This window comes from Hydractinia symbiolongicarpus, chromosome 8 (assembly GCF_029227915.1).
Source record: "Hydractinia symbiolongicarpus strain clone_291-10 chromosome 8, HSymV2.1, whole genome shotgun sequence".
In the NCBI taxonomy this organism is placed as follows: domain Eukaryota; kingdom Metazoa; phylum Cnidaria; class Hydrozoa; order Anthoathecata; family Hydractiniidae; genus Hydractinia; species Hydractinia symbiolongicarpus.
Window position 1 is genome coordinate 18,690,864 of NC_079882.1, and position 15,132 is coordinate 18,705,995.

Below are 15,132 nucleotides of genomic sequence, written 5' to 3' on the forward strand. Positions count from 1 at the left end.
GAATACTACAAGGTATTACAGTGTATTACCGAATACTACAAAGTATTACAGTGTATTACTAAATACTACAAGGTATTACAGTATACTACCGAATATTACAAGGTATTACAGTGTACTACAAGGTATTACAGTGTATTACTGAATACTACAAGGTATTACAGTATACTACCGAATATTACAAGGTATTACAGTGTACTACAAGGTATTACAGTATACTACCGAATATTACAAGGTATTACAGTGTACTACAAGGTATTACAGTGTATTACTGAATACTACAAAATATTACAGTATATTACCAGGTACTACAGTGTATTACTGAATACTACAAGGTATTACAGTGTATTACTGAATACTACAAGGTATTACAGTATACTACCGAATATTACAAGGTATTACAGTGTACTACAAGGTATTACAGTATACTACCGAATATTACAAGGTATTACAGTGTACTACAAGGTATTACAGTGTATTACTGAATACTACAAAATATTACAGTGTATTACTGAATACTACAAGGCATTACAGTGTATTACTGAATACTACAAGGTATTACAGTGTATTACTGAATACTACAAAGTATTACAGTGTATTACTGAATACTACAAGGCATTACAGTATATTACCGAATACTACAAGGTATTACAGTGTATTACTGAATACTACAAAGTATTACAGTGTATTACTGAATACTACAAGGTATTACAGTGTATTACTAAATACTACAAGGTATTACAGTATACTACCGAATATTACAAGGTATTACAGTGTACTACAAGGTATTACAGTGTATTACCGAATACTACAAGGTATTACAGTGTATTACAGTGTACTACAAGGTATTACAGTGTATTACCGAATACTACAAGGTATTACAGTGTATTACTGAATACTACAAGGTATTACAGTATACTACCGAATATTACAAGGTATTACAGTGTACTACAAGGTATTACAGTATACTACTGAATATTACAAGGTATTACAGTGTACTACAAGGTATTACAGTGTATTACTGAATACTACAAAATATTACAGTATATTACTAAGTACTACAGTGTATTACTGAATACTACAAGGTATTACAGTGTATTACCGAATATTACAAGGCATTACAGTATATTACCGAATACTACAAGGTATTACAGTGTATTACTGAATACTACAAAGTATTACAGTGTATTACTGAATACTACAAGGTATTACAGTATACTACCGAATATTACAAGGTATTACAGTGTACTACAAGGTATTACAGTGTATTACCGAATACTACAAGGTATTACAGTGTATTACTGAATACTACAAGGTATTACAGTGTATTACAGTGTACTACAAGGTATTACAGTGTATTACCGAATACTACAAGGTATTACAGTGTATTAATCAATACTACAAGGTATTACAGTATACTACCGAATATTACAAGGTATTACAGTGTACTACAAGGTATTACAGTATACTACTGAATATTACAAGGTATTACAGTGTACTACAAGGTATTACAGTGTATTACTGAATACTACAAAATATTACAGTATATTACTAAGTACTACAGTGTATTACTGAATACTACAAGGTATTACAGTGTATTACCGAATATTACAAGGCATTACAGTATATTACCGAATACTACAAGGTATTACAGTGTATTACTGAATACTACAAAGTATTACAGTGTATTACTGAATACTACAAGGTATTACAGTATACTACCGAATATTACAAGGTATTTTACAGTGTATTACCGAATACTACAAAGTATTACAGTGTATTACTAAATACTACAAGGTATTACAGTATACTACCGAATATTACAAGGTATTACAGTGTACTACAAGGTATTACAGTGTATTACCGAATACTACAAGGTATTACAGTGTATTACTGAATACTACAAGGTATTACAGTATACTACCGAATATTACAAGGTATTACAGTGTACTACAAGGTATTACAGTATACTACCGAATATTACAAGGTATTACAGTGTACTACAAGGTATTACAGTGTATTACTGAATACTACAAGGTATTACAGTGTATTACTGAATACTACAAGGTATTACAGTATACTACCGAATATTACAAGGTATTACAGTGTACTACAAGGTATTACAGTATACTACCGAATATTACAAGGTATTACAGTGTACTACAAGGTATTACAGTGTATTACTGAATACTACAAAATATTACAGTGTATTACTGAATACTACAAGGCATTACAGTGTATTACTGAATACTACAAGGTATTACAGTGTGTTACTGAATACTACAAGGTAATACAGTGTATTACTGAATACTACAAGGCATTACAGTATATTACCGAATACTACAAGGTATTACAGTGTATTACTGAATGCTACAAGGTATTACAGTGTATTACTGAATACTACAAGGCATTACAGTATATTACCGAATACTACAAGGTATTACAGTGTATTACTAAATACTACAAAATATTACAGTATATTACTAAGTACTACAGTGTATTACTGAATACTACAAGGCATTACAGTGTATTACCGAATACTACAAGGTATTACAGTATATTACCGAATACTACAAAGTAATACAGTGTAAAATACGGGATATTACTATGTACTACACTGTATTACTGTATATTACAAAGATATTATGCTAGGCAGTAGTATGTATAGTAGGCAGTATTATGTGTTAACAACATTACGGCGTTGATAAATTGCTTAACGTCGTGTGTCGGATGTCGTTGGAAGAATACGACAATGTCGGATACGACATATTCACAGACTAAATGGATCCTTCCATGAAGTGCTTCCCCCGAAATAACGGCTCAGGGGCCACAAGACCCTGGGGACGAGGATGATATAAGGGTTTAAAAATTTTGCTGACGTCAGTCACTTTGTAAAAGTCACAGACGGAGACAGAACCGCGTATTATTATATAGATTATTTTACAATCTCGTTCCCAGGACTTCTTTTTCTCTTTCTTATATGTGGCTGGCGCCCGCACATATCAGAAAGGGAAAAAGAAGCCCTGGGGACGAGATTGATTATTTTAAACAGGAACAGCAAAAGACAAAAAAGAAAAATATGAAAGTAGAAAAATTAGTTCAAGTTTGTAAACACTGATTTTATAAAACCTAAATGAATCCACATGAAAATTAATAAAACAACTACTATTAATTTTATTTTTTAAAAAGAATTTTAGCCTGTTGGAACTCCCGTTGGAGCAAAAAGTCCCAACACTGAAAAACTTTAACTTATATGTACCGCTACACTAGACTGGTATCCTTCTGTGGTTCACTAGTCTCGGTAGTAAAAACAAGCGACAAAAAAGAAGCCCATTTTAAAGTTCTACCAGCTAAAGCCGTAGAACAAAAAAGGAAACTGAAAGAAAACAAACTAATATATATAGTAAGAAAAAACTAATAAAGTGTTGAAAATACTGAATTTCTTAAAATGTATTTAAATATATAGCTTGAGTTTATTGTTTATAAATCACAGTAGTCTATTTCCTTCCCAAACAGGTATTTGGTGTCATTTTCTGTGTCTGTCAGACTGTAAAGCACGTGTCTGAGTGACTGTCCAGGGTTGCCACATCTGCCAAGAATGTCTGGAATTAGAGTAAAGTCTGGAAATAGTCTAGATTTTGGCTCACTAATGTAAAAAATGTCTGGAAAATAGTTCTAGGAAAAAAATGCAATAATTTCTTCATGCTTAAAACCTGTGGCAAAAACACACAAAGCACTTTCTTGTGACGAGTGTGGATTAGGGGCTCATAAAAATGTGAGCGTATTTCTCATAAAAAATATCAACAATTTGTGAAGACTCCTGAAGATAAACTGTTTTTCGTTTGCACTTCCTGTCTTTCTGGTAATTTACGAAATTCCGGACAACATCAATATTACTATTGATGAAAACTTTGATTTTGAGGCAATCAGAAATGGGAAGGGCTTAAAAATGGCCCATCTCAACATTAATGGTCTGTCATCCAAACTAGACTATGTTAAACTTCTACCACATCAAACAAAACTTGATGTATTCTCCATCTGTGAAACCAAAATTAATGACACCATCACTGACAATGACATTAAATTGATGGCTAATGTTTGTTATAGGAATGATCGGAATAGACAAGGTGGGGGGTGTTTTTGATTTTTGTCAATGAAAACTTGGATAGCCACCTTTTGAAACACCTGTACTTGAAAATGTTGAATTACTATGAGTGAAAGTGTGCATTAAAAAAACTAAACCTATTTACGTGTGTGAGGTTTACAGGCCACCTGGAGGTAGTGATTTGCAGAAAACCTGTGTACTCATTTTAAACAGTGTTGTAATAAACTCCCAAAAGAAAAAGAAGTTTTTATCTTGGGAGATTTTAACTGTAACATGCTTTCAAAATATGCTCTTTCCTCCAAAATAATGGAATTATGCTCCACTCTTTTCCTAAAATAACATATTACGGAGCCAACTCGTGTTACTGAAAATAGTAGTACTCTTATAGACTTGATAATTTCTAACAGTTCTTGTATTTCTGAAACTAGTGTCATGGATTAGGCATCAGTGATCACAATTTAGTTTATGTTATCGGAAAATTCAAAAAGCCAAAATTTGAACCTAAAACTATCAAGGTTCTAGCTACATGAACTTCAGTGAAGAGGCTATTCTGAAGGACCTCAGGAATTTAGACAAATAGTCATATTTTGATAATTATGATGACCTTGATGAAGCATGTGAGAAACTGAATAAAAATGTTAAAACAGTGGCTGAAAGCATCAAAAAAAAAATCCATCATAGACTGGGGAGCTTTCAAACAAAAAAAGGAACCAGGTAATAGGTCTCAAAAATCGACTCAAAAACGAGTACTATAATGACGTTTTGCAGGACTTTCAAAAACTGCCAAAACAACTTTGGAAAACGCTAAAAAAACTGGTTCCTGATAAGTCAGGCAACACTACCTCGGTAAAACGAGTAGGCCAAAACGATGGTACAGAAACTTCTCACCCAAAAGCAGTTTCCAAGACGTTCAATTCATTTTTAATCAGTTTTGGTGCCAAAATAGCCTCTAAATTTTCTTCTGACACTACTTATGTTAATCCACCTGTTAGCGCACACGATTTTCGGTGGGCTCGTGTTCAGACCAAAAGTGTCGAAAAAGTAATTAGTTCACTAAAACTTAATAAAGCTACTGTCTTGGATGGAATTGGTTCACGACTGTAGGTTTGTCAGTTTTAAGTATTTATTTATCAAGTTTTTTCAACAAATCTTTATTTACTGGTTATGTACCTAAATGTTGGAAGACTAAAGGGGTCTCGCCTATTTTTAAAAGTGGCAATAAAACAAATCCTACTAATTATCAGCCTATCTCCATTTTGCCAATTCCTATGAAATTTTTTGAAAAGTTAGTGTATGAGCAAATGTCTCATTTTATTTCTGAGCACAACTTCCTGAATGACAGACAGTCTGAATTTCGAAAACTCTTTTCCACAGAAACTGCAGTAGTTGATGTCTCTGATTTTATTCTTACTGAGTTGACCAACATAACTTTGTTTGTGCTGTGCTCATTGACCTTAAAAAAGCTTTTGACACTGTTGATCATAAAATTTTGTTGAAAAAACTATGGTGTTTTGGCATCAGAGATGCTGCCTTTGACTGGTTTGAGTCCTACTTAACGGGCCGAACGCAGCTGACTCTTGTAAACGACACAGGATCAGATATGCTTCATGAAGATGCTTTTGGGGTGCCGCAGGGATCTGTGTTGGGACCCCTGCTCTTTCTTTTCTATATTAATGACTTGAAATCTGTCATCAATTCAAACTACCACCATCTATATGCAGATGATACAATAATTATTTCGTCCCATAAAAACTTGGATACCCTTGTCTCCCAAGTCGAGTTAGAACTTTGGCAAGTCGACCTCTGGCTGAATAATAACAAAATGACTATTAATACGGACAAAACTGAAACAATCTTTTTTGGCAACCACAGCAAGTTAAAAAAAGTTGAGAACAAAACTATCAACTCTATGGGTATTCCTTTTATGAGGAGCGAAAAAGTTGATTATGTTGGGGTAACATTTGATCAAAAAATGCAATGAGAAGAGCACATTAATGACATAAATAGAAAAAATACTAATTAAATATTCTAAAATTAGAACCATTGCATCCTGTTTAACACCTCACACAAAAAACCTTTTATAATGCACTTGTCATGCCATATTTCAACTACTGCTCCTCAGCACCCAAGGTAGATTGGGAAAACTAGAAAAACGATTAAAATGTGTCTGTACCTTTCTTGGGAAAGAGAGGGAATATTCAATGAGTAATTTACTCATCAAAACCGATGCCATGTTAGTTTTGAAAGCCATGAATCGCATCCTGACATGCGCTCAAAATTCCTTTTGACAAAAAACTGTCATAATCATCAAACAAGAGGAGCTTCAAAAAACAGGATCACACTTCCCTTGGTCAACACGGATTTTGGCAAAAAAGCCTTCCCATTTAAAGCTGCAAAAGTGTGGAATAATCTTCCAGACCAAGTGACCTGTAATGGAAGTCTGCTTTCGTTTAAGACTTCCATCTCTAATGTATTTGGCAAATTCTAATGGAGATCACTTTTTAACTTTTTAATTTTTGTTTTTTATTCTTTTTCTTTTTAATTTTCACAGATTATAAATGTTACTAAAAAAAAAAAAATGATAAACCATAGACTGCCTCAGCTCAATCAAACGATTGAGTTGAGGCAGTCTATGGTTTATCATTTTTTGTTGTTTTTTTGTTCTGGTGGCCCCCAGTGGAAACAATCCACTAACTATAGGTTTTTGTGATTTTCTGGGCTAGCCACTTTAAATATTTATTATTGTTATTGTTATTGTTATTATTATTATTATTATTATTATTATTATTATTATTATTATTATTATTATTATTATTATTATTATTATTATTATTATTATTATTTTGTAGTAGGACCCTGCAATTTTTTTTAATTTTTTGAATTACATAAATCTATATACTCTATTGCATATATAGTATATATACATATCTGTAGCATTTCTGTTATGTGTTACATATATGTTAAATAATTGGCACTATAAATATTTTTGACCAGGCTCTAGTGCAGAAAAATAATTACTTTTTGTCTGGAAAATTTCACTTTCTCAATTTCACTCCAATAATCAGGAAAAATATTATCAATTTTTATGATATGTCTGGAAATTTAATTGAGAAACTGCTTTCATTTAATATTTTAATATTTAATATCAGCAGTTATCCTTTCGGTGTCGCTCTCTACCTTTTTAGAGTGGTGCTTGTTATTGTTTTCCTGCTGCTTCACAGTGGATCTTGTGAGAAAATTCTATGGAAATTCTATCTTTGCAGTACACCATATGACATATGAACTGGGAGCTATTTTATATAGGATAGTGCCATCGACCAACCATTCTTTGTCACAGTGATTGATACAAACGCGTTGTCCTACAACCAAATTGGGAAGGTCCGCTTTTACCTCTGAACCGGTCCAATTGTTCCTTTTGTTTCCTCCTTTCTTCTTTAATGTTGTTGTGGCTGTGGTAATGATGATAGGTTGTCTCTCAGTTGTCTACCCAATAATAATCGAGCTGGGCTATATTACATCGGAGAGGTGTGTTCTGGATGACAAACAATCTTTCAGTGATGTCAAATTTGGAACAAAGTTGTTTCTTGATCATGATTTTTATTATTTTGATTGCTGATTCTGTTAACCCAATGATTGATGGTATCCAGGACTGGATGTTGTATATGTTTGAATCCACAGTCCGTGGAATATTTTTTAAACATGTTGAATTTGTACTGGGATCCATTGTCAGATACAAGTTCCTCTGGTATAACGTTTCTGCTGAAAATATTCTTCATGACTATAATGATGTGCATTGACCTAGTGTGTTGTAAATCTCTGGCCAGAATGAATAGTATTCTGTAACCACAACATAGTTGTTACCATTGTTTGGAACAGATCAGTTCCCTTTCTGCCATGGTTGAGTTGGGACAGGGTGTGGTGTAAGCTTTTCAGCTGACTTGGTCAGGGCAGGTGGTGCAGGTGGTGCACATTTTAACATTTTGTTCAATTTGTTTTTTCATTTCTGGCCAGTAGCAGCTGCCAGGGGCTATATCTTTATACCGATTTTGGGTACATCTAATTTGGACGCCCAAAATAGAGAGATGAAAACTGTGTTACTACTTGTAATGATGGATAGGAAAAAAAATGTGGTGGTAACAGTTCGAGATCTTGTAGGTTCACTGTTTATCAACTGTTTGATACAAACAATTTGAGTTTCTCGTTTTCTAATTCCCATTTTGCTAATTTTCTGTTTATATAGTCTGCTATTTGATTCTTCTTTTCTTTTCTTTCTTTTTTTTTAACATTCTCATAATTTTATATATATTATTTAAAACAAAAAACAATTTTTGGCTCTTTGTTTACTTTGTTTATTTTGTTTTAACAGGTCACTCGTTGATAACAGTGCAGATATATTATATCATACTGAAGATGTAAACCTGTATAAATATGATTAATAATAATGAAAAGTTTGAAAGAGAATTTAAGGGATTACTGATGCTTAAAGTAATTTTCTGGTTTAACGCCTGGCTGCTCCTGGCTCTACGTTTGCATTTTTCTATGCTCTAGTGTCCTGGATGTATGCGTTCTAGCACGTCTGATTGCATAGATTGTGGAATAATGATCTACTTATCTTTGCACAGGATGATGTCCAGGTCTGTGATGTCTTATTTGTTAGTGTAATATTGCAGATTTCTTTGAGGCATTTTTTAATCCAGTTTTTGCCAACAGTTGTTCATAACATTGCTCAAAGTTGTTAGTTTAATGTCAGTTTTTGACTTGTGGTGAATCTCCTTAAGTTTCTGGTTGCTAGCCAGCATTTATTGTATCATCACATTGACTTGATGGACTTTCTTGTTCTGAAAGTTAATTCTGCTGGTTTGATTGTCCTGTTGGTATTTGTGATACTTTTATAGATCCATGAGACTGGTTCCTTTTACACGTTTAGCCTTAAATGTACAAGCTATAGTGTTATTCTGATGCATTGCATCCTGGGCAACAAGTCAACAAGTGTTTACTGGTAAGTATTGGTACTAGTGGTTTATGAAGTGTGGTAGTCAATGTAAGTACAGGTGCATTTTTCAACATCCACAGCTTACTGCCACATTTTAACCTCAGTAGGGTGATATAGCTTCTTTTGTGTGTTAACAGGAACCGTGATGCACACAACACAGGATTCTTCCTCATGCTGCTGGTACACTATTGCTGCCATCCAATTTCACTTTGTGGGTTGTGTCATTAAGGTGGAGTGTGTGGCGTGGATTTATTTTGGCGAATGACACAAAGAAATGAATTTTATTTATAAAACTTGTGAATATAAAAAAAGCTCGTTTTTTTTCTTATATAATTAAAAAAACCCAATCTTTTTGTAAATTTGGCGGAAATTTAATTTGATGAACAGTAAATTATGTTAAATTTGACGAGTATTTAAATTGGCGAATAGTCAGTTATCAAAATTTTGGCGGGTATTTAATTTGTTAAATTTCGCCGAAATTCGCCAAATTCACCAAAATTAATCCTCACCGAAATTTATCCACTTGTCTGAGATTGCTGATACTTTGGACTATAGTTGTTTGATTCTTTCTGGAGGAATTTCATGTCCTAGGATTTCCACTTGGTGAGTTTTGAAGATACATATCTCTTTGTTAAGGATCACTCCATTTTTTTAAAAAGCGTTGGAGTAATTGTTTCAGACAGCTGTCGTGTTCACTTTCTGTGCTTTTGGCAACACCTGGAAGGGCGCCAATGACTGCATTGATTTTCTTGTTAAGGATTTCCTGTAGGGAACTTAGGTGAAAGGAGCTCATGTACAACAGAATCTTCCTAAGGGTGGATAAATTTTGTCATCGTCCCCAATCCTGGCCATTGTTTAGTTAACCTAGCTAATATAACATCCTTGTTCAATTTGGTGAGGCCAATACAAAGTGTTATATCTCCACTGGGTTTAGTAACTGCTACTATGGTTGGCACCAGTCTGTTGGTTCTTCTGCCTTTCAAATAACTCTGAGTTTCTCCACTTGTTTGATCTCCTCTGTCACAGCCTAGTACAGCAGTATTGGTAGATAAGATAGATGTGCATATTTTACATGGCTAGCCTCACAAATATTAAGGGATATACCCTGCCTATTGTTTGCAGTAGAGACCATGGCTTAGATGGGGAGTCCTAGGGTATTTAATGCTCATTTTGAGCTAAGCAGACCCAATTAGGGTTCCATTCTACCAGGTAATTTTGTGCAACATTTAATGGCTCACATAGTGTGCCCTCTCCTCAATTTCCCTCACATAGCTTGGGTTACTCAATGGCTATGGTAACATTAACTCGCCCATATTAAATCAGCGTTATCAGCGTTAAGCTTAAGCACTAAGGGTTTTGTTTCTGCCAGCAAATTTCTTCCGACAGGCTCATTTTTTATGCTCACAATGTGATCTCTAATCAAGCCGTTGGCAGGCATCAAAAAATTTTCATTTTTTGTTGAGTATTTGGATGTCTGTAAAAATAGTATCAGAAGTTTCATCATCTTTCTGTATGCAATTTTTGAATGTGTGTCTCTAGTGTTTCGCTTACTATACACCTTTTGTAAACTTTTCTAGTTGATCAATAATAACATTGACTTTTTTCTTCAGTAATATTCACCGACTTGAATATCTTTTTAGTTTCTTCGCTGAAAATGTACCTTAACACGATACACTGATATTTGTCTGGTTTCATGGCCAGTTCAGTGACGATGGCATAGTCTTGCTATTTTGCCTTCCTTGTCTTAAGGCTATGTAACGATGAACTGATATGTTGAGAGTCAGAAGAGTCCATAAATTCGCTCGATTTTCCATGATGCTGCAGATTTAACTTGTTATCTTCTGATCACTTTGTTTTAAACTTTATTTCAAAAAATATCCTGCACTTAGTGCCATGTTGTGATTGGATTTAGTCCTATATTTGCAGTTGACGATAATATGTACAAGATGACGTAACGTATAATGGTTGAAGGTGAAGCGTAGTATATAAAAGGGCCTAATGTTCGCGATTTAGGATAAAAATGTTTTAAATCCTTTTAATCTTAGGATAACTAACCATGGATAGAGAAAGTGTACATCAAGGATGGTTGGAATGTTTCGTGGATGCTCCGAACTCAAAATCATGGATGAAATTGACAGTTAAAAAACCTTGGAAGAGAAGGTACTTAGTGTTGTATCATTTAAATGAAGACACTGACAAAATGTATCTTGCATCATACGAAAAAGATGAAAACTGGAATATATTGGAACCGAAGAAAGTTTTAGATTTATATCCAAGGTATAAGATAGCTAAGATTGCGAACTTTAAAGGCAGAGAAAACGTATTGGAAGTAAATAACGAAAGCGAACAGTGGTATTTAAGCACAGATAAATCTAAAATTATTGATTTATGGGCTACGCAGATTCAAATGCAGACAAAGTTGAGTCGTGCCATCTCTGGACGCATCTTCTCAGTGTCAGGAGCTGTTAACAAACAGATGCAGAGGATCGGCGCTGCGCAGCAGCGTTGTTTGTTGCACTTTACGAGATGGGGAATAACATTAGCCTTGCAAGATTCAAGAGCAATACTTGCTATGTGGCCACTGAAGACTATTCGAAATTACGAAAGCTCTCAACAGTGCCAGTTCTCCATCGAAGCTGGACGTCGAGCACCGATGGGAGAGGGCGTATTTGTTTTTAACACCAATATTGGACAGGACGAGGAGATGTTTAGCGTTGTCGATGCCTTTGTTGCTGCCACCTTAAACGAAAATGCGCAGATTAATCCCAGACAAAAGGAGCCAACTACGGACGAAGAAATATTAAGGACATACGATCAGCTACATCGTTCTGCTACTGGCATGCATTCTGAGTCAGTGCCTATACGTAACTTCGACATAGACATGCCTGGGTATGCTCACATCGGTCGCGAAATGTCGAGGTCTGTTCGTTCAAACAATTCTATAGCCATCTACAAACCACCTGATTATAATCACTCACAACAAGCAGAAAGCAGGAGAAACACGGGCGATAGTATTTCGCCTGTTGCAGGATTTCAAGGAACATTTGGCACCCCGAGAGGGTTGTCTTTTTCTGATAACAATAGTTACGACCAGCTGGATCGAAAAGGAAGTTGGGGTTCGCGATCGGAAGCAGAAGCGGACTATGATCACATTCATCAGAAAACAGATTTTGTGAATACAGTTACGGAGAATGCGTATGATAAAATAGATCGTTCTCAACTTGTACCTGGTGTAAGTATATACGTTATAAAAGTTTCGTACATTTTATTTAATTATGAAAATCGTCTGTAAAGTTGTCGGTATGCGTATAAATATATTGAGATTATAGAGGAAGCACTTAAAGTTGAAAAACAACTTTCGCTTGAGCAAATATACGCGAAATTTAAGTCATACTCATTCGCGATGCCTAAAATAATTTTTTTCGCAAACATAAACTTCTTAAAATGCCAAACTGAAATATTTTACACTAAGAACAACCGTGTAAATTTAAAAATGTGATATTGATTTTAATACAAAAATTGTTTGCGAAGAAGATATTAACGAATTTGAATAAAATTTCGTGACACTGAAGATTTAAGAATAGTTCAAAATTATTTTTTTTCGCGCATTAATCTGTAAAACTAAAACAATTTCGCGAAAGATTCAAATTTAAATTATTTGACTTTTTATCACATTCGATTTCAATAGGAAACTTATTATTGTTTTTATCAATTTTTTCCAAATTTTCGCTTGACTCCAACCTCTGTTTTACGAATTATTAAGCTTTTTATTAATTAGCTTTTTGTTTCAAATAAAGTGGAACGTTTCACACGTTATATATGTATTTAAAACTTTTTTAGAGTGCTCAAAATATACCAAGACGTAATCCTGGATATTCGGGTTTCCGGCTTCGCGACGAGCCGTCTGTACCGTTTTTAGACGACAATGACAAACCGTTTCAAGGAAGATCGCCGCTATCGTCGTTATCATTAACAAAAACACCCGAGGACGAAAAATACGAATTTCGTAACTCTATATACACGCCAGCCAAAGAAGCCAATAAATACTTTTCTACTGACGGTCCAGATACCTCATCAAGGTTTTCTGATCATTTTTCTCCTACGCACGACAGCGCCAATTCAGATTTGATCGATCTATCTAGCCGACACAACTCGGCGGCTAGTGAAAGTGAAAAAGTCGCGTTTTCAAGGTCTAAACAAAGAACAAGCTCTTCCATTAAAGACAAAAGTATTCAAGACATTGCGGATCACTTTCTGTATCAAATGCCGTCAACGTTTTCGCCGCCGACGAATGCAGATGTTTCCGAGGAAACAACCGACCAAGAGGATGTGGATTATCAAAATATGGAGTCTGTAAGAGATTCCGTTTTTGCTGGAAGTAGTCCTCAACGGAATATAGATAGTTCTAAAAATGAAACTTCGTAAATATCTCTCTCTTTCTTTCTGCCTTTTGTAATGTTATGTAATGTATACTAAAAGAATACCACTATAAACCTTTTCCAAATCGAATTGAAAAATTTGCACTTAAGGCAGCTTTCCATTAAGGTGTTCTTGGTTGTACACGAGCTGCCAACGTTTGATTTTTCGGCATTTGGGTATGTATATTAGAATTTCTTTTTGTGGTGATTCCTCGATCTTGACAGTTCTGGAGGTTAGGGCGAGTCAACGTCCAAGTGTTTGCAAACGAACTACTATCTTCAATGTAATGAAATTGAGCATATTGAGCGGACGTTTAACGTTGATAGCTGCGACTGTTCATAATAATGAAAAGTAACCTTAACACTAATCTTACAGATATTAATACGAACCTTGTTGTAATTTTCAAGTTTTGTGTCCAGATATTATTTTTTTTTAAATTTTTATATATTTAGAAATTGTTGTTTATTTATTTATTATTAGAAATATTTGCTGGATGAATTCTGGTGTCCTGGACCATCTTTCACCGCGACCTGTTTGTAAACAGGACTGCCCAACTTTAAACGGTGGCCCCGTCTTTCAACGGTGCGACCCGTTTGTCAACGCTCTGTCCCAACTATCAACGCTTTAACGTTTGTTAAAAAAAATAATTTTATAGAAATCAAATAAAGATGTAATAATTGACTTTTTATCTTCTTTAAGTCGTTACAAGATTTAAATTAGTTAACTAAGGTTTTTAATTAAGTTTTTGAACCTAATTATTGTATTACAATAATTCAAATTCCCTTTCGAACTAAAGAAATATGTTCGATCTGCGCCAGTCTTAAAATTTTGAACTGCACATTGCACTTCTGGCTTAAGTGGCGATTATTTTTAAAATCATAACTTTGGCTACAGAAAAAGGTTTGATGAATTTCTCAGTGCTGATAGTGGGGATGTGTGGTCCATCTACAAACGGCACAGTTCTTCATTCAAAAACTCGTATAAAAGCAAGCGGTGATCGTTAGGTCATCCGATCTTTCAACGCTCTGTTTCCTTCGAGTTCAAATTATAGAATTTGGTTAGTCAACCCTCCAAGGTCAACCTAAGTAATACAAACTAGTCAGTTACCTGTGGATAAATCCACGGCTTAGCCTGTCCTTTATTAACTGCATTTCGTGTCTCTCTATTGCGGTTACCATTTTGCGTGACAGACGTATACGGGTAGCCCGTGGAAAATCCACGGGTCCGCCCGTCCTTTTTATACCGCATTGCGTGCTTCTCGCTATTGCGCAGCTAAGCTACCATTTTGCGTGACAGACAGACTGACGTATACGGGCATTATAATATAGACTAGTCGTTAGCCCGTGGAAAAATCCACGGGGACGCCCGTCCTTTAAATTAACCCGTTGCAACAAAGTGGACAGAAAAATATCGCCTTTGGTATTGGTGCGCATTTTAAAAATTTCGTGTTTCCGTTACAAGACGCCGCTTTCGCGGACACAGACAGACGGAATACGGCTATTATTAAAGAGATATTAAAGAGACTAGCTGGTAGCCCGTGGAAAAATCCACGGGTTCGCCCGTCCTTTATATTTACCCGTCGCAACAAAGTGGATAAAAACATATGGCATTTGATATT

At 34.8% G+C, this 15,132-nt stretch overlaps 1 protein-coding gene across 8 annotated transcripts in view; it reads left to right on the forward strand.

The window, feature by feature from the left end:
- The window catches only part of LOC130655841 (uncharacterized), a 28,775-nt gene extending 14,763 nt beyond the window's left edge, over positions 1-14,012 (forward strand). The window contains exons 2-5 of one of the 8 annotated variants that reach the window (XM_057458652.1): positions 8,651-8,736; positions 9,030-9,101; positions 9,233-12,327; positions 12,936-14,012. In XM_057458652.1, coding sequence (XP_057314635.1) covers positions 11,152-12,327; positions 12,936-13,520 — 1,761 coding nt within the window. In that variant the 5' untranslated portion in view covers positions 8,651-8,736; positions 9,030-9,101; positions 9,233-11,151 and the 3' untranslated portion in view covers positions 13,521-14,012. Of the gene's footprint in view, positions 1-7,407; positions 12,328-12,935 lie in introns of those variants that run through there. The other 7 variants (XM_057458655.1, XM_057458653.1, XM_057458654.1 and 4 more) reach the window with 7 other exon arrangements.
- Positions 14,013-15,132: the final 1,120 nt, after the last annotated feature.